Raw genomic sequence first — 20,168 nt, forward strand, 5'->3', positions numbered from 1 at the left:
AGGCATTATAAAAAGCATCAGGCAAAATCATCTTGAAGGCTTTAACCACCTGTGAAATACAGGATGATCAGGATTATAACACTTAAAACTACCTCATGGGGCTGTTTTGACAGTGATATGAACACATGATGATATGAACAGACATTAAGCAACTAGAAGCTGTGTTTCTTAAGAGTGCAGAGCACAGCTCAGGATAGTAATATTGTTGGGATTCCTCCTACTTCTGTGGTCTCTCACCAGCAGAGCTATTTTCTCTAAAGGAGTGACAGCTTCATGATTCTGCCATTTCACCAGCAGAGAGAGATTCTTCTCTCATTTCCTCCAAAATTTCTCTTTACTCATTTACTTTCCTCATTTGCTCTCCTGGCTCAGTTGCTATACAGATGACCTTGATGGCTAAATAGAACCTGCATTTGGCCTCCCTGCTAAACATTCTGCCATGAGGGCAATAAAAGAGCTGATGCAGGGACTGCAGGGGTAGATATTTTGGCAAACAAGATCCCACTTAGGCACCTGGGACATTGCTTACTCAGGAATCCTTGCAGACGCCACCCTCGGTGCACAGTATGTTCAGGATGCTTCTCTCTTCATCGTTTACCCGCCCCTTTCTCACAACTGTCCAAAGAATACTCCAGAAATGTTACTTGAAAGACACCCCTCTTGGCCCAAATTATTGCAAAGACATGTCCTCATGACCTGTATTGTTCCTCCTCCTCTTTAGAATGGCACGTGATGGAAGATTTGCCTAGGGGTTGGCAATTTTTTTTTTCTATAAAGAGCCACGTAGTAAATATTTTAGACTTGCAAGACCAACGATCTCTGTTGCAACTACTCAACTCTGCCATTGTTGCATGAAAACAGCCATAGACAAGAGGCGAAATAAATGAGCATGGCTGCGTTCCAGTTAAGTATTATTTATGAAAGCAGGTATTAAGTTAGATTTGGCCTGTGGGCTGTAGTTTATTGACTCCTGGCCTAGATGATGGAGAAGCTTCATGATCCTGAGCTGGAAGTGTCCATAGACCTCTTCATGCCAAATTATCTTATCTTATGGATGGGGAAACTGTGGCCAAGAGAGGCTGTATGGCTTGCTCAAGGTCAGAGAGCTATAAGGAAAGAGGCAGAGTAGGGAATGGAACTGTGGTTTCCTCCCTGCCAAATGTGTTCTCTTTCTAATCCCCCAAAGAAGTCCCACATCCAGATAGGAATTTTCACGAGCTGATCTTTAAATATCAGGAAATTATCAGACAAAAAAATCCCTTCCTCCAAAAATGGGAGTTTGGGGAGAATACTACATCTGTCTTCTCCTCTCTCCACTGCTCCAGATGATGGAAGCCATGAACCAGTAGGGTGTGTGAAAGCTGTCCCACTCTGCTGAGAGGCTTAGGTGGCCTTCATCTTTGTGAAGATTTTTTCCTTGAACTGCTCTTGTGATGACAGTGGACCTCAGGGTGTCGATAAAATTGCCCAAGAATCTGCAAAGCAGGCTGTTCTCTGTCTTTGCTATGTTACCTCAGTGCCTCAGGGATAGCGAAATACCACCCAAGTTTCTTTCAAGGAAGGAGTTGTTCCCCAACTGCTAGAGGCCTCCAGCCGTGTCCCCTTTGGGACCTGTCTCAGCCGCAGAAAGCTGCCTTGCCCAAGATCATGCCCCTCCCATGTGGCCCACATTTAATAACTGACTATGGTAGAGGTTTGGCCCATGCAGACAATTCCTGTAAGTCCAGAACTGCTCCCGGGGCTGGGCAAGGGTCAACAGGCCTGTATCACTGAACTGTCCTCCCTCTGCCTGACCCTGCCTCCTTCCCTTCCACAGAGCTCTCCACAAGGCTGTCCTGGGGGCACTCCTAAATAAGCGCCCTGCCCACTCAACTTCAAGCCAGAGGCTGCTTCCTGAAGAACCCAGGCCATGACACATGGGTACCTGGCTGGGGGGATGTGAGGGCATGGAGGTGGTTGTCTCATTGACTTCAACAAGTTGAGTATTAAACAAGAGTGATGGAATGTATACTCCTGCCCTTTAGCAAGTCTTTCAGAGTATTGTTCCATAGGCACAGGGCAGAAACTGCCACCCAAGGAAGTTGTTGCCAAGTGGGCAGCAGCAGCTGTGTCTGAGCAGAACCCTGTGAGGAGGCTGGTGACGAAAGCAGTCAAGGGGAAAGAAGAAGGTCCAGGAGAGAACAATCTCCAGAGTCTCCCAGTAGGAAGGGAGCTAGTGTACATTCAGATGAGCACTAAGAGCTGCCTTAGGGTCCTGACTCTGTGACGTTTGCCTAAGTTATAAAACTTCTGTGACTCAGTTTTCTTACCTGTGCAAAAACCTTGCACAAAAAGCCCTAGTAAAGCTCAAATGCAGTGATTATAGAGAAAGGTGCTCCATTGTTAGTAAAGGCTCGAGGTGGATTTATACCATCTCCCTCTTCCCCATGGTGCCCACCATAGTGCTTTGCACAGGGCAACTTCCCAGTAAATAAATAGCATCCCACTGTCTCTACCAAAATTAAATTAGTCAGAAAAGGTGGGTCAGCTTGAGAAAGAAAACTTGTTACTCACAGGGGAGATAATAAATACCAGAAGATAGGAAATAAACTTTCTATTTTTACTACATGGTTATTTCACACAACAAAAACTCAGCTGAACTGTATGGAAGATTACAAACAACAGGCGTTCAGGGGTTTGCAAATGCTCATTTTCTTTCGAATGTACCAGGAGAGGCCTCTAAGAATAGCACCTATTAGTATAAAACAAAAGTTGGTGGGGGGGAGTGTCTGGTTTTTTAAATAAACAATTAAATGTGCATATAGGTTAAGAAGTTTGTGGAAGCCAGACTCTAACTTCTTCAGTTGTGCTTACTATGTGGAGCCAGAAGTCAGTATTTATGGAATTTAGTTATTCTAAGGGGCTGACATAGAAAATCCTAGCTTTAGAAACAAAACTTGCTTTTCTTGTGATGGCAAGACTGACCAAAATACTTAAGGTAAATTTATCAGTGCTTCCTTCTTTTAGGAGAAACAGATCACATAAGTCCACGCTCACTGCAGACAAGTTAGAGAACACAGAAGGGAAAAGCTGCTTAACAGAACAATTACTAACACTTTGGTGTTTTCAAATGCACATGCGTGTGCACACACGTGTGTGTGTGCATGAACTACAGTATTACTTTATAACACCTTTCATGCCAATGAATATGTAACTACATCATCATTTTTAATAAACTGTAAAGAACTTTGTTCTAGAGGATGTACTAGCTCCCATTGCTAGGCATTTATTTTGATTCCAGGTTAATAGGAATTAATTAATTAATTAAATTAACTTCACTATTGTAAGCAACACTGCCATGAAAACCCTTGTATATTTATCTATACTACTCTCATCAGTGGGATCATAAATATATTAAAAATTGAATGTGGGGCACATGGGTGGCTCTGTTGGTTGAGGGTCCAACTTTGGCTCAGGTCATGACCTTGGGGTTAGTGGGTTTGAACCCCAGGCTCTCTGCTGTCAGCACGGAGCCTGCCTCGGATCCCCTTTCCCCCCATATCTGTCCCTCCCCTGCTCACACACACACACACACACACACACACACTCTCTCTCTCTCTCTCTCTCTCTCTCTCTCTCTCTCAAAAATAAATATTAAGAAAAATTGAACGTGAGACATCTTTATTGAAACCTTGATTCAATTAATCAAAATTTGTCAAAAATAAGCATTTCTTTATAAAGCCACAGCCAGTAGAGAGGACACTCTCTTCCCTGATTTTCTAGCCCAGTGGATCTCAAAGTACAGTCCCTGGACCAGCATCAACATCGCCTGGTAACTTGTTAAAAATGCAGATTCTCAGAGCACCTGAGTAGGCTTAGTTGGTTAGATGTCCAACTCTTGATCTCAGCTTGGGTCTTGATCTCGGGATGGTGAGTTCAGGTAACCCTAATTTAAACCCCTAGTTTAAAAAAAATGTAGATTCTCAAGACCCACCTTAAACCTACTGAAGCAGCATCTCTGGGAGTGGGGCCCAGTGAGCTAGTTATTCTGATCTTCCCACTCATGTTCACTGATGTTTACTACTTCCTGCCTAGAGTTCTAGTCATTCGGTCTAGAGATGTTCACACCACTAATTACCTGGAAATTCCTTCCAAATATGAACTGTGAATCATATTCCTTTTTGTACTCTACCATGGTTCTGTGCCAGCAAATGCTCAATAAATACTTCATCACCAACTAATTTGTAGTTAAATGCAGTCTTACCCATATTTCTAACTTTTCATATAAATAACTGTATTGTAGTTCTAAATGAACCAGAAAAGAAACACTCTGCCCCAGCAAATAGGTGGACAAATTCCCTCTCTGCCAGTGACACAGCATTACTGATCTAGCCAGAAGTGGACTCAAAAAGCAATCGGTCTGGTACATAATTATTGCCAGAAAGAACAGCTTAATATTGTCCCTTCCAGAACAAGTAGTCTCTAGAGTTCAAATGGCAAGTGAGTTAGTTCATTTACTGGGGTCCAGGAGCTGTCACTTCACCCAGGAAGGCACATCAATGGCATCTGTGCTGCATGCAGTCAGACATCCCCAAGAGCATTACTGAGTCCCTTCTGGGGCTGGGATGGATGACCAGGGGTCTGGGTCCTGAACACCTCTTGTCAGCTGAATAGTGTGGAACTGGGATCTCAGCTGAGCACTCAGCTAAGCAGATCCAGGACCAAGTGTCTTGGATCTGCAAGCAGGCCCTCACTCTGCGGAGTTTAATCCCTCTGGCTCGGCCATGGTCCTCTATCCATGACAAGTTCGCATCTTTTATTACGGTGTCAATCCTGACAACTGCTGTCTGAAGCAGATGGCTCCCTCTACAGACAGAGTGCAGAAGATAAATCAAAAAAGAACTCTCTTGAATTGTCTATTTCTTCTGTTAAAGTTGAAAGAGATGTTTCCACAAAACACTGCAAGGGCCATCTCTCCTTCCATATCTCCTAGAGCAAGAAAGTTCACTACTACACTAAATATGTATTATTATCTTTGGCCTCACATTCTTCTTCTTTTGTTAGAAGAATCTTCTGCTTTGTGAGACAGGGTCTGACTCCCAGTAAGGAAGCTAAAAATACCGGATGCTCATTTTCCTGGCCTCCCTTACTGTAAACACATTGTGTAGGCACTTGACCAGCCTCTGCCAGTGAGAGACATCTTCCACAGAGTGTCCATCAGAAATGAGTAATGTCGGGGCACCTGGGTGGCTCAGTTTGTTGGGCATCCAGCTTTGGCTCAGGTCATGATCTCACAGTTTGTGGGTTCGAGCCCCATGTCGGGCTCTGTGCTGACAGCTAGCTCAAAGCCTGGAGCCTGTCTTCAGATTCTGTATCTCCCTCTCTCTCTGACCCTCCCCTGCTCATGCTCTCTCTCTCTCTCTCTCTCAAAAATAAATAAAACATTAAAAAAAAAAAAAGAAATGAGTAATGTCAAGGGATAGAGATCATATGGAATCCATCCAGGCAGGGGTAGGGCAGGAGTGGTGGCCATAGCCAGTTTCCCGAGATGGCAATGGTAGCCAATCTAGCAATGATGCCCAATGTCCAGGATTAGTGGCCTTGAGGATTCTCAAGTCACCCTGTGAAAAGGAAATGCATCCTCCAGCATCAGTCCAGACTTCAGATTACTGTGGTCCTGCCATCTGACTATAGTCTAGCGAGAGCCACATGAGCCACAACCACCCAGCCAAGCCACTTCTAAATTCATGACCCACAGAAACTATGAAAAATAGTAAATGATTATTGTTGTTTACAGCCAAAAAATTTTTGAGTAATTTTTTATGCAGCCACAGATAAGCAATATAGGCACCAACTTTTATGAAGCATTAGGAGAAGAAACAAATATATGAAGACTGCTTCTTCATTTACCTTAACACCAGCTTTGAAATCTCTATTGTAGTGCAGTACGGTTGCTTTAGAAATGCTATGCCGCTAACTTTGTAGAACTTAGTAATAGAAAACAAAAAGGTGTCCTTTGGAAATGGATAAATGATCTTAAAAATCACGTGGGAAAATAAATGTCAGAAGATAAGAGCTTGAAAAATTAAGAAAATTGGAAGGTAATTGTTCTATCAGATATTAAAACATTCCATAAAGGCAGTGTAACTAGAATGCTGATATTGACAGAAGATTAACGGTACGCCAAAATAGAATCAGAAATGGACAATATCCAGGAGGCGCAATATGACAAAAGGAGAATATAAATTATGTGGATAGGAATAATTCTACTGGTATAAAAACTATGAAAAATAAGACAATAAGAATCCTAGAAGAAAATTTAGAGTCCATATATATGACTCTCTTTAAAACTAACAAACAGGAAAGCTAGAGTCTATCAAAACAAGATAGAAAAGGAAGTAGTAATATCTTTATAATTAGTTAGCATAAGATATTGAACATGGAATCAAGTGCAAGTAGTAGGAATATTTCCTTCTACATAAAATGTATTCGATATTAAAGATCCTAGTAAACATCTTTTACAAAGAAAAGAAGAACTTATTTGTTTAAGAAAAGCAATTAAAATGAGCTGCATCAATAGTTCATGTTGTACTAACAAGGGTGATGACTCCGGCAAATGACACCAAATGGAGCCACTCACCATTCCTGACCAAAGTCTATCTGCTACTGTCTGTTCCTGCCCCTGTGTTCCTTCTTACCTGCCCCTTCCACCTGCAAGGCCTTCATCTTCTCGTGGTCAAATCTATCCTTATGTCAGGAATCATATAATTACCGTCTCCTGGAAGCTTCCTTGATGACTTCTATTCCCCCAACTAAAAGCGATATCCCCATTTTCTGAATCCTTACTCTTGTATAGTTATTTATGCCCTTGTCTTAGTTCTCCTCTGAAATCATTAAGTCTTTAATGGCAGAATGCAGGCCCAAGACATCATTGTGACCTAATATCATTCCTCTACAAAGTACACTGTTGGTGGAGGTCATCGAGAAGACCTGACTGCTGGTTGACCAGTGAGCTAGATCCTGGACATCAGAGGCTCCTCATCCCTTCCTCTGTCATTGGAATGTGCATTCCACTTGCCTTCCCTGTTCCCAGAGGCGCCTCCAAAGACACAGTCTTGAGACAGTGATGTGGTATCGAGACCATCTGGATAATTGGTATCCATGACTAGGCCCAATTAAGACCTCTATATAACTTTTTAAGATTTGGCGGAAGGCTGTGGAGATCTAATTGTCATGCAGCCACCCAAGACAAGCCTTATATATAAGTTCCCTTGCTTATTAAACCTGCCACCTACCAACCTGGGCTGGCCACTTCCTTCAGTCTCCCCTTCCCTGACTGGGCTTAGGAACCAGTTTCAGATTATAGCTAAGAAGCTCCCAAGGAGCTTGCAAAGCAACATATATTAACTTGGTGAAATCATAATGTGTGAGTAATAAATGAGTACATGATTGCTGAGTTTCTCTCTTAGGTAAATTTGATCACTGGAACTTGTTTCTTCGATAGCAGTAATATACAGAATGTTCTTTGCTAAGAGTATACTAGTAAGAATGAATTGTACTATAGTTTTAGGGATTTATTTATATTACAAAGCCTTTTCCCTACCCCTATCTGTTTTACCACACATCTGTCACATGAAAGTGTCTGGCATGGTAGCACTCATAGTAGGTTCTCTATAAATTGCCACTAATTCTGAATCTGTTACATCCTTTCAAGTTTTAAAGAACTTACAGAAAGTATTAAATTTTTTAATATATAAACAGAAGGGATAATGGATAACAGATATTATGTATTGTGCACTCACATCAAAATGATCCAAGTAGTTTATGATCCAAAATATTCCTCATCTCCTCAAATTCAGTGGTTTCAGTATGCCAGTAATGAAAGATAAAACACTATGATGAAATCAATCTAATTAGTATGAGAAATGAAATGCATTTCTTTCAAGGTAAAAAGCACAACAGTGCAAAGTTAAATAGCTATCAGTCAACCCTATACTTAACAGCTCAGAGTTTGAAGAGCTCAAGCAAAGAAGTTTCTAAAAGATTCAGAAGCCCTGATGCCTTCTCTGGTCTATATCAGTTGCATTGTTGAGTAAAGACTAAGTAGTTGTTACCAAGGTTCAACAGAAGAATTGAGAGATAACAATTTTCAAAAAGCCAAACTGATCAGATATCAACACACTAAAGGCAGGGAGGTCTTGAAGCATCTGTTATATTCTAATTACTTCTGTGACAACATCCAGTTTGGATCTATAAAATAAGCCTTTTTATAAATATAGTTTAACAATGACTTATATCATTCTGCTGATGACTTCTTTCTCTAGAAGTACAGCCAACTTCACAAACACTTAAAAATGTTAAATTTCAGGGACGCCTGGGTGGCTCAGTTGGTTAAGCTACCGACTTCAGCTCAGGTCATGATCCCACGGTTCATGGGTGCAAGCCCTGCATCCAGCTCTGTGCTGACAGCTCAGTCCCTGGAGCCTGCTTCGGATTGGATTCTGTGTCTCCCTCACTCTCTGCCCCTCCCCTCCTCATGCTCTGTCTCTCTCCTTCTCGCAAAAATAAATAAACATTAAAACTTTTTAAAATGTTAAATTTCATATGTTGTCTTGTTTCATAATCTGGTTACTAAGAAATATGGAGACATAACTTCCTTTCTAAGTTCGATGAAAAGGAAGTCCTTTTTGAGTAGAGGACAGAGATGGGCCTCAACAGTTACTATAGTAACACCATCTTTTGTCTCTGTAATGAGAGCCCATAACCTGTTCCCCATCTCAAGTCACTCCTTCCAAAACAACTTCCTTATTGCTTATTACAGGTAATCTTTTCTGACCATGCTTAAAACTACTGATACCCTAATCCACAGGATAAAATTCAAGCTCTTTAACCTAGCATACAAGATTATCCATGGGTTTGGCCCTACATAGCCAGGTTTGTTGATCCCTTCCTCATATCTTATATCCCAGTAATAGTTCCATGAATATACCCAGTTGTTTCATACCTGAGCTTTCATGTGGCTTGATCCTTTCTAGAGAATATTTCCCCCTCCAACCACTTGGCAACTCTACTCATCTTTCTATTAATTCATCAAATGATTATTGGAAAAATACTATGTGCCAGGCTATATGTTGGACTTTGAGAATACTACAGTAAATAAAATCTTGTCCTGCCTTCATTGACACAAGAAATTACAAACGTCACCCTCCTCTGGAATTTCTTCCAAGCTGCACCCCAATAGTGGACCCTTGTCTTCCACCTGCCTTGTTCACAGTCTGTGTCGTCCTCATCACAGTTGCCCTGTAATTATCGGTCTCCCTGACTACACTCAGAGTTCATTAAGACAGGGACCTTGTTTTCTTCATCCTCTATGATACCTGGCTTATTGTATGTGCTTTATAAACATTTTGAGAAAAGAAAGGAAGGAATGGGGGGTGGGGAGACAGGATACGCATTTAAACCACGGAAATCCCATGTTTTAGTATCTGCCCTTGGCGAAAAGGCCAAGAATGCCTACATTCTTGGCTGTCTACACCATGTCCTCATTTCTGGCTTTTCCTGCTCTCTTAATTTCTTTTCTCCCTCTCTCTCCTAATTTTACATGGGATCACTCAGCATCCTTCTCATGACTAGCCTTGTATCTTATATACCATGGGAAATTTCTGGGGGGGATTTAGGGCTTCAGAAATGAGGTGTCTCCATTTGGGACAATAGGTCCTCTATGTGTGAAAGAAGCACCTAGTGGGTGCTCTCTGGTATCATTATAAAGCTTTGCCCTGGTTTGTCCAGGATCCCACCTGGTAGCTGGGACCATGTCCCAAATAGGTCTCAAAATCTGACTCTTCATATAGTGTCTTGAACCCACCAGCTCTCCCTAAATGTCTGATGCAGATGCTGAGGATGAGGCAAAAATACAATACTGCTTCCAACGAAGCTCAATGACTCTTACATACAGTGACAAATAGCTCAGCACACAGACAGCATCATAAAGAGGAAAAAGTATAGGAAGAACCTACTTTCAGCTTAGCTTATAGGCAAGTTCTCTGTAATCTTAAGAAATAAAAATTTTATTTTATACTTTACTAATATTTTATTTGGACTATAAACTGGGGTGGGTGTACATGGTAAGAATTTCAGGGCCTAACAACTTTAAAGCAATGGTTCTTAGAATACTGTCTGGACCTGAACCATCAGCATCATTTGGGAACTTGTGAGAAATACAAACTGTTGGCCATGTGCCAGACCTGCATTTTCACAAGCCATCCAAATGATTCTGATGCATGTCCAAGTGTGAGAACCACTGATCTAAGGGCTTAAAAATTACCTTCATGTAAGACTCTTGAATGCTGAGAACAAACTGAGGGCTAATGGGGGTGGGGGAGAAGGGGGGTGATAGGGATGGAGGAGGGCACTTGCTGGGATGAGCACTGGGTGTTATATGTGGAAAACCAACTTGACAATAAATTATAAAATAAAATAACTTTCATGTATAGAGGAAACTAATATAATGAACTTGGAATTCAAAAAGGCACCTTCAAATTCAGGATCTTTTGAAGCTATACAAATGCTAACTCATTCATTCTCTCTACTTCCCATTGATACGGCAAGGAAATACCACTGTCCCTGTTTTATATATAAATAAAACTCAATCTGGGGTTGGGTTGGATCAAACCACTTCATCATTTTCAGGGCCGCAAAGTTAAAATTTGCATGGTCCAAATAACCAGAAAGGACATTTGCTCCGGTTGTTTCTCTTCTCTTGTTGAGGGTTGGAAGAAACTCTTGAAATATTTGTGGAAGCTACTCTAGATCTTAACATGATCAACAGGCAACTGGACATTTCCAAATGCATGGGCTGATGCTGAATGCGAGCAAAGCCTAGCTCAATTCACAGAGGTTTGTTTCATTTCTAAGTGACAAGGCTTATACTCTGACATAGTTTAGTTTAAATTGTCCCTTGGATCCTGTTAACATTCTGACATATATTAATACCACAGTGATTATCGTAGCTGTGAATCTCCCCCAAAATGTACTTAGAGCAATACAGGTACCAGTTACCCCAACAGGCTCATGCCCTGTAAAACTGCACAAGGAGATTTCTTCATGGCTTCTATGTAACGATGGAAGCCCAGAGTTCTGGAAGTAATAATATTCTCATCTGCTGTGAGGGCCCCACTGTGAGCACCTCCCCAGACAGGTATTTCAAAAGCATACTCCCCCATCATCTCTAAGTCTGGTAGCCCACCCTTTACATGCTCTCCTTTCCTGCACACATGTTAGGCATTTAGCTTTCACCTGTGTCTTTTAAACTGCTTACCACATACATATCCATCTACTTCCTATCCTCTCAAGTGAACTGACAGCTCCTACCTGTTCCCATCTTTACTGTTTCCTTTGTCCTGAAAGTTTATACCAGCTTTATTCCCTTTCTGTCACTTGAGGGGAGCTCTAGGCAGAGATAAAAACTTTTTCAAGTTTTTATTTAAATTCCAATTAGTTAAAATATAGTGTAATACTGGTTTCAAGAACAGAATTTAGTGAGTCCTCACTCACATACGACACCCAGTGCTTATCACAAGCGCCCTCCTTAATGCCCATCCCCCAACTAGCCCGTCCCCTGCCTACCTCCCTCCATCTACCTTCAGTGTGTTCTCTATAAATGCATGTTCTTATTCCATTTTTTTAATGCTCATTTTTATAAAATCATACAGTCTAAAAGGGAATTTAGATATCATCTATCCAATCCAGTGTTAATTTCTTTTTTTGCAGTAGAATCTATCTTTTTCAAGACATAACCTTATGTGTAAATCTAATTTATAAAACAGATAAGGGTGGAACTATTTTGGTGGAAGCTGGTAAAGGAGCAGGGTATGCATCTCATTTCTCTTAAAAATATTTTAAAATATCTGTTAAGGGCCTCCTCTGCACCAGATACTGTGTCAGACTCTGGAGAAACACAGATGAGTGGTGCAGACATGGGTTCTGTTCCCCAGCTGCTTAGAGCCTCACCCGCTCTTCCTCAAGGAACCCAATTTGAAACTTTCCAATCTAACCTGAGGTCAAGAGAAGAAAAGTGACTTAGCCAAAAGAAAGCCTTCCTGGTCTTCAAAACCACACTTGGGAGCTAAATGTACCTAGAAAGTGTTACTGATGTGCAATTGAACAGATCATAGCATGTTGATCAGGAGAAAAAAAATCCAGGAGCTATGTTATGACTGAGCTTTCATGCAGAGAGGTGGAATAAGCTAACAAAAGGCTATAAATTGTGCATCAAGCTTTTAATAAAATGCTGGTGAATGCCTGCACACCTGAACTTTTTTTTGAGAGAGTGCAAATGAGCGAGGGGCAGAAAGGGGGGCAGGAGAGAGAGAGAGAGAAAGAAATAGAGAGAGAGAGAGAGAGAGAGAGAGAGAGAGAGAGAATGAATCCCATGTAGGCTCCATACTGTCAGTGCAAAGCCCAAAGCAGGACAGGGGCTCATTGGAAGCGGAGCTCCAACTCTCCCAATGCCAGGCTTGAACTCACTAACTGTGAGATCATGACCTAAGCCAAAGCTGGATGCTTAACCAACTGAGACACCTGCACATATGATCTTTATTCCTGCCACTTCCTTTGAGGAGACTGCTGCTGGTCATGACATTTTAAACTTTAAAATAAAAACCCACAATCAAATTTCAAAGACACAAATCTAAGCCCTTTTCACCAAGGCCTGTAGGCATAGTCTCTGCTAGTCTACCAATGTCAGGTGTGACGATTTATCATCTAGTGCTAGAAGGGACCGTAGCTGGGCTTTTCAGATTCAAGAAAAAGAAGAAGAAACTAAGAAATAGGGTTTTATCCTTGAAGCTCAGCAATCCCATTTATCATACAGACAACGCTAAAGAAATTTCAGCTTTGTTCTTCAGACCAAGTCGCTTCCAATAACTGAATGACCTTCAGAGTGACGGTCAGTTCCTGCATGCCGAAGTGCACCCTGTTTCTACAGGATGAGTGAAGTACCGAGGTTCCTCTCCCAGGAAACCTGGAAATCCTGGTACTATATACTGCCAGGCCACTGTTTGATCACAATGGATCACTGAATTTCAATGATTTCATCCTTGGAGACTGGAGGTGACTCACAGTAAGAAATTTCGAGTTGCCTCGCCCTGGGCCAGACTTTCAACTTCTCTTGGCCTAAGTTTCCTCCTGTATGAAATGAAGATGCTGGACTGAAATATCTGTAAGATTCCTTCCAACTTTCCACTCCTTGGATATCCCATTAGAATCAGCAGGTATCATTACATTTTGGAATCTGAAGCAACTTACCTGGAGAGGTACAACCGAGGACATGTTCCAGACACCTGACCAGTGCTTCAATATCACTGTCCTGCCAAAACAAGAGAGATTTACTTCCATGTGTGACAGAAGAATATTTACTGACATAGAGAAAAGTTCTTGCTACATTTGGGCAAAACAGAACACACACACACAGAACTGGCTGCAAAATTATTTGACAATATGATCCCATTAAATTTTTTTTAATTGAACTATAATTAATGTACAGCATTATATTAGCTTCTGGTGTACAGTATAATGATTCAACATTTCCATACATCACTCAGGGCTCATCAAGATAAGTGTACTCTTGATCTCCCTTATCTGTTTCATCCACCCCCCACCCTACCTCCCTTGTGGCAGCTGCCAGTTTGTTCTCAGTATTCAAGAACAGTTTTTTTTTTCTTTGTCCCTTTTCTCTGTTTATATACCTGTATCTCACTCTCTCCATATCAGTCTATAGATCTATTCCCCTATCTGTCTGCTGGGAAGAACATACACAGAAAATGTTAACAGTTGTTTTGACTATGAGGAAAGATTATGGATGATCTTTATTTTCTTCTTTGTGTGCTTAAGTTTTTTCTAAATTTTCTATAATAAAACAAATATTACTTATTTAATCTACAAAATAGTAATTGCTACTTAGAATGGGGGAAGGGATTTATTCAATCTATAATCTATTCAATACATTAAAAATTAAGTGAAAAAAATCAAGTTAATATTTTTTTTCCCAGGGAGTGCCTCTACCAGCTCTTCTTTGGAAATGTGTGGTCTTCACAGGGTCATAAATCTAAGAATTGCACTTCGTATTTGCCTTAACTCTCAGTTAGAGTCAGACACCCCCCTGAGGGCTACCGGGATCTCAGAACAGTATTTGGCAACAAATACTGTCTTTAATGCAAAATAAATACCTACCCTCTACCCAGGTGGCTGGAAATATCCACAACAGCATTCCTAATGATCTGGGGAAATGGAATCACTTAATTATTTTCAGATTTGTGACTATACTGGGGGAAATTAATAACGTATGGCTCACCTGATCCATTTCAAAACAAGCAACACATTTCATATTGGAGTAATTGTGAATTTTAGAAAAATGTACTGTGGTATAATAGACTCCTCTAAAATATTACATAAATGTGTGGTTTTATAATATAACATCTGCTAGGAGTTTGGACCACTTTTTATGCATGTGGCAAAACCCAGCATCATTTCATGTGCTGATGTACAGAAGGGGCAATGACAAAGAAGGTATGTCTGGTCAGTCCTGGCCAATGAGGCCAAAGCACTAACTGAAGACCTTGGTGTCCAGCCCAGGAATAGGGAGACAGGAGATCCAGAAGAAGAAAAAACAGATCCCTTCTTTATTCTGTACTCTTGTGGTCTCCAAACATAACAGGGACAGCCCTGAGTCGAAGAGGAACCTGGGAGAGACATGATCTGTCAGAGGAAAAGCAGAGCACCCATCAGCACACACGGGTGACGACGCTGCCCCAGCAAGCCTGGTTCTAAGCCTGGCTGCTCGACTAAGTGTGCGGGCCTAGGCCAAGGGGCTTGACTTCCCAGGTCTTAGTTTCCGTATCTGTGAAACCTGGGGGTTGAGCCAGATAATGGTTAAGGGGCCATCCAGCTCTTTTCTTCACACTCCCACCCATCCCAGGCAAGCATTTTCTCCACAATGAGCTACTTCATACTTTGTTTCATCCTCCTCTCACTAAAATTTTATTCCTCTCAAGAAAAAACATGGTAGATCCATTTAAAGCCAAGTCAATTGATAAGGCTCATGTGTTACCTCAGGATATTTGTGTTTCACTAAGGGATATAACCTCATATCAGAGGAATGAATTTCTAATAGCGAAAGTTTAGGCGGCAGAAAAAAACAAGCATGTCAAAGGGATCTTCCAGGGCTGTAAAAATCACACTGTACAGATTCTCATCTAAACATCAGCAAGTCCTGTCTCACTAAATAATACAGATGATCTTCTCACCTTAGAGCTAGTCACGGCGAACAATTTAGTTAGTACACACACACACACACACACACACACACACACAGTCACTTCATTACCCAGTTGTATTCCATTCAGAAAACATTTAGTGAGCACTAGTTATATGCCAAATGTATATACAGATGAGGGAGAACAGATGAGCCTTACTTAGTCCACCGCTGGAGGACAGATAATCCATTTCCACATATGGAAGGGAAGAGAGCACATGAACTGAGGCCGGGAGGGATGAGCTTGTATCCCAGGGTACCCCCGTGGGTCCTCTTTCAGCAGTAAATTCCCCCATTATTTCCCATACAATGCATGTTCTCCACCATTAGGTGGCGGGTAGGATCACAGAAGCTAAACCGGGAAACCAGCACAAAGACCCTTTTATCTATTAAAAGAGAAAGAGCCTCATATTAAAAGTAAACAAAATCCAACAGCTACCCTAGCTCAAGCCACCGCCATTTCTTGCCTGGACCATGCAACAACCTCTTTACTCCTCTGCTTCCACTGTGGCTTCACGTGGATCCTTGTCCCTCACAAGAGCAGCTACTGCGTTGGCGTGCATGGAACACAATCCAGCCCGCCGCACACGGAATGAATCCTGTCATGGCTTTGCCCCGCCCTGTGTGAGCCAGCTCCTCCTGATCTTTCCAGCCTCACCTCTTTCCAATTTCCCTCCTGTTCGCTGTGCGCTGGCCACAATGCTCTCTTTTCTTCCAACGCATCAAGATCTTTTGCACTTTGGGGCCCTTCTCACTGGCTGAGAATGCTCATGTCATATATTTAGGTGACTGCCTTTCTCAGCATTCTGTCACCTGCTCAGGGGTTCTCTGAGCACCTTGCCAAATTACATTTCCACCACCACAGCCAACCCCGTCACAGTGCCGTGTTTCTTTTGATTCACTTAACCAAAGAGAAAATTAATGTCTGTTCATTACTGTGAGCTCCATGAGTTCAGGACCCTACCTGCTCAGAGCTGGGCACAGGAAACAATCAATAAGCCTCTTTCAAATATATTGATGAAAAAAAAAGCCACTCCAGGACAACAGACAGAATATTCCTGTTTCTACCTCACCACACAGGTTTTACCTAAATTTGGAACTTCTCAGTCCTGTGCAAACTTTGCACGCATCTTCCACAATGAATTCTTTCAGGGGATTTTATTTGCAGAGCTTCCTTCTGAGCAGTCTGGCTATGTGTGCAGCTCATGCTTCAACCTGTCTTCTCGGCTCTCAGATGTCTTACTGCGGGGCTATTTTCTGACTCCTCCTGAGCTGACCCCAGAGACAGATAGGACCTGACAGGCTTCCCCCAAACTGGAGCTTCCTTTGCTGAAATCCTTCTCATGGGCCTTCTGGGAAACTTCCTCTTGCTACTTTCTGAATGTCCCAAAATGAGGCATGTGCTTTCCAAAGATGACCCCACTATAGGCCGCAGCCTGCCACAATTCCCCTTCCCTGTGAGCACCACAGGGCCCACACCACTGGGCACCGTGGGATGTGTAACTGGTAAGGGATAAAAGCCTCATGTGGAGCACAGGAGTGTCAGGTTTAGAACTTCTCATCCCAAAATTTAGCTTTCTGCTCATTAGTCTCTCAGGCTTTCCTTGCTTTACGGTTGGTTCTTCCTGGGGCTGGTTCACTATTCTTCCCAATTCCACGTTCTAGCAGGCCCCACGCTACTTGTCCTGCAGACCCTGGGACCCATGAGGAATTGGACCCTTTACTCCCTGAGTTACAGATTCATCTACCGTGGCCTCAACAAAACTATCCCTCATCAACTCAAGTCGACAAAACCATCCCTGCTGCTACTGTTACAAAACAACATTTATTGGCTTTTACCAAAGTATGAGACAAAGAACTTTTTTTTTTAATGTTTTATTTATTTCTAGGAGAGAGAGAGAGAGACAGCGTGAGCAGGGGAGGGTCAGAGAGAGAGGGAGTCACAGACTGAAACAGGCTCCAGGCTCCGAGCTGGCAGCCAGCACAGAGCCCGACGCGGGGCTCGAACCCACGAACCGTGAGATCATGACCCAAGCGAAAGTCGGACGCTTCACCGACTAAGCCACCCAGGCGCCCCAAGGCAAAGAACTTTTTAAAATTTTTTAAAATTTATTTATTTTGAGAGAGAGAGACAGAGAGAGACAGAGAGAGACAGAGCATGAGTGGATGGGGGCGGGGGAGACAGAATCCGAAGAAGACTCCAGGCTCTGAGCTGTCAGCATAGAGCCCGACGTGGGGCTCAAACTCAAGAACCGTGAGATCATGACCTGAGCTGAAGTCAGAAGCCCAAATGACTGAGCCACCCAGGTGCCCCTAGAACTTTTAAAAAGTAATCTATGAAAACGCGTCTCACAAATGCTGTGTATGGTATCTTAGAGATTCATAACCTTCATGAACATATTGAAAGCTCTGAAAAGCTCTCTAGTAAAGATTTAAAACCTTGTTTAATACAGTGTTTCCCAAACCTAATTGCCCATGAAAGCCAGTTCGTCCTGTGAAAGTCCCAGGAACATGCTGAGGGAAATCCTCATGTGGACAAATACATGAACAGAGCCTCCTGTGTTAGTTCATACATTCTAGGGTCCCCAAGTGTCTTTACCGAATTTAGTCCTGGGACTTCTGTCATTACTCCTGTTCAAACTCCCTGTCATTACTCTTTTGTTCAAGTACAATTTTCTACCATGAGAGCCTCTCTTCTGTTATACATCAGCTCCTCTCATTGGAGGAAAGATTGCTTTAGTGTCTTGTACTAATGCCTTTAATTTTTCAATTAAAGAATTTCTTTAGTTCTTTGAGATTAAAAAATAATGTCACTTTCCCACCATTGCCCTCAAATCTCTTTCCTTAAAAGAGTTGGCGAGCGCTAGCATTTCAGCTAGAGGTACCTGCATGTAGTTGCTTATATCCTGCCACTTCATATTAGAACCAGGATTCTTCAGATTCTGGAGCAACTTCTAGAAAAAGGATGGAGCACAGTTTTGCTTTTTTTCTCTGCAGAGATTAACTGAAAGGTTTTTATACTTGAGCCTTATGAACATAGGTCACAGTTACCCAAAGGGGTTTTAGGATGAAACTAGAAAAGTATTTTCAGAATCAGTAACTCACATTTGGTGATGGCAGACCTGTATCAAATCCCATGTTAATCTGAATATTAAAATTCCGTGTGCTTTAATTTCTCACTCCCCCCCCTTTTTAATTGCAGTGTAGTAGACATACAATATTATATTAGTTTCAGGTGTACAACACAGTGATTCAACATTTATATACATTACAAAGTGATCATTATAGTAAACCAGCTACCATCTCATTCTCCTTTTAATTGGTGACCTGTGGAGAGAAGCCTAAAAGGGGCAATGCGAAAACAGTTAACAGGAAACTCTTGCATGGGGCACACCTGTGAGAGGGAGGTTTTCCAATCTTGTTTTGTATTTTAGCAAATGGAACTTGTGGCCTATCAGCTTTGGAGATGAGGTCTGCAAACATTTGTGGCTGACTGTTCTCAAAGCTACTGTCATTAAAGCAGCCAGTGAGTGTCTAGGAAGCAACTAGCTGTTCTCCTTTTTATTTAGTAGATATATAGTCCTCTCACCTGATGATTCTCACATTTCACTGTGTGTAGGAATCATCCAGGGATCTGGTGAAGAATGCAGAATTTGATTCAGTAGGTCTGGTGTAGGGCTGAGATTATGCATTTTAACAAGCTCTCAGTGGCTGCTGATGTTCCTGGTCCATGGGCCACATTTCAAGAGCAAACTTAACCAATGTGAATGTTATAGGCATTGAGTTCAGGTAGACTGCAGTGGGCCATGAGGATTGTGCTAGAAAGGTCTATTTGCCTTAAAGAATTCTCTTCTATTCAGTTAGTGTGAAGGTGACTTTAAGCTGGGAAGAAGTGCCATGAACACCTATTTGGCTAACTCAAGACTCTCTGACTACAGCACCATTGGCCTGCTGGGCTTGTTAATTGTGTGAGGGACCCTCGTGTGCACTGTAGGGCTCTTAGCAGTATCCCTGTTCACCTACTACCAGTACCCTTGCTCATCCCACGTTGTGACAGTTAAACATGTTCAAATATCCCCTGGAGGGCAAAATCCCCACTGTGCCAGCATGGACTTGTACAGCATCACAAACTTGTGTCTTATTACAGAGTAGCGGAGTTTATAGTTTTAATAGTTTTAATTGGCCACAATGTAGATGTAGCTCACAACTCTCAAGTCATCCTCATGAAGGAGAACTATTTAAGTATTAACACTAAGACATTTCACCTTCCCTGCATGGCTGCAAGAACATGATGCCTTTTCATTCCTGAGCTTTACATTTGGAATAGTGGGATATGTGTGTCCAAACATGTGTGTGTGTGTGTGTGTGTGTGTGTGTGTGTGTGTGTGTGTGTAGGGGGTATAACCATAGAACTTATATTGGAAACACAGACATTAATATATTAGACACATTATACATATGTTTAAAACAGTAGCAAAATCTCGCCCCCTTTACTCGTTTTCATTCAGGAAATACATGCAGAACTTTGGTGTGGAGAGTATGGTACTAGATATTTTTGTGATGAATTAGGACCCAGAAGAATCATTGAAATGCTCAATGTCAGACACTTTAATATTCTGACTCTTGCATATACTGCAAATCAAAAGTTCATTTAATGTTTTTACATTTATTTTTGAGAGAGAGAGAAAGAGAGAGAGTACAAGCAGGGGAGGGACAGAGAGGGAGACACGGAATCTAAAGCAGGCTCCAGGCTGTGAGCTGTCAGCACAGAGCCTGATACGGGGCTCGAACTCATGAACTGTGAGATCATGACCTGAGCCGAAGTTGGACGCTCAACCAACTGAGCCATCTAGGTGTACCCAAAAGTTTATTTAAATGT

General features: G+C 42.0%; 1 protein-coding gene across 1 annotated transcript in view; it reads right to left on the reverse strand.

Moving 5' to 3' along the window:
* Positions 1 to 20,168, reverse strand: part of NEK11 (NIMA related kinase 11) — a 251,083-nt gene that overhangs the window by 58,346 nt on the left and 172,569 nt on the right. Inside the window, exon 14 of the mRNA XM_039242197.1 lies at positions 13,285 to 13,345. Coding sequence (XP_039098128.1) covers positions 13,285 to 13,345 — 61 coding nt within the window. The remainder of the gene's footprint in view (positions 1 to 13,284; positions 13,346 to 20,168) is intronic.

Source organism: Hyaena hyaena, unplaced genomic scaffold (genome assembly GCF_003009895.1).
Source record: "Hyaena hyaena isolate Hyena2069 unplaced genomic scaffold, ASM300989v1 scaffold_210, whole genome shotgun sequence".
Lineage (NCBI taxonomy): Eukaryota > Metazoa > Chordata > Mammalia > Carnivora > Hyaenidae > Hyaena > Hyaena hyaena.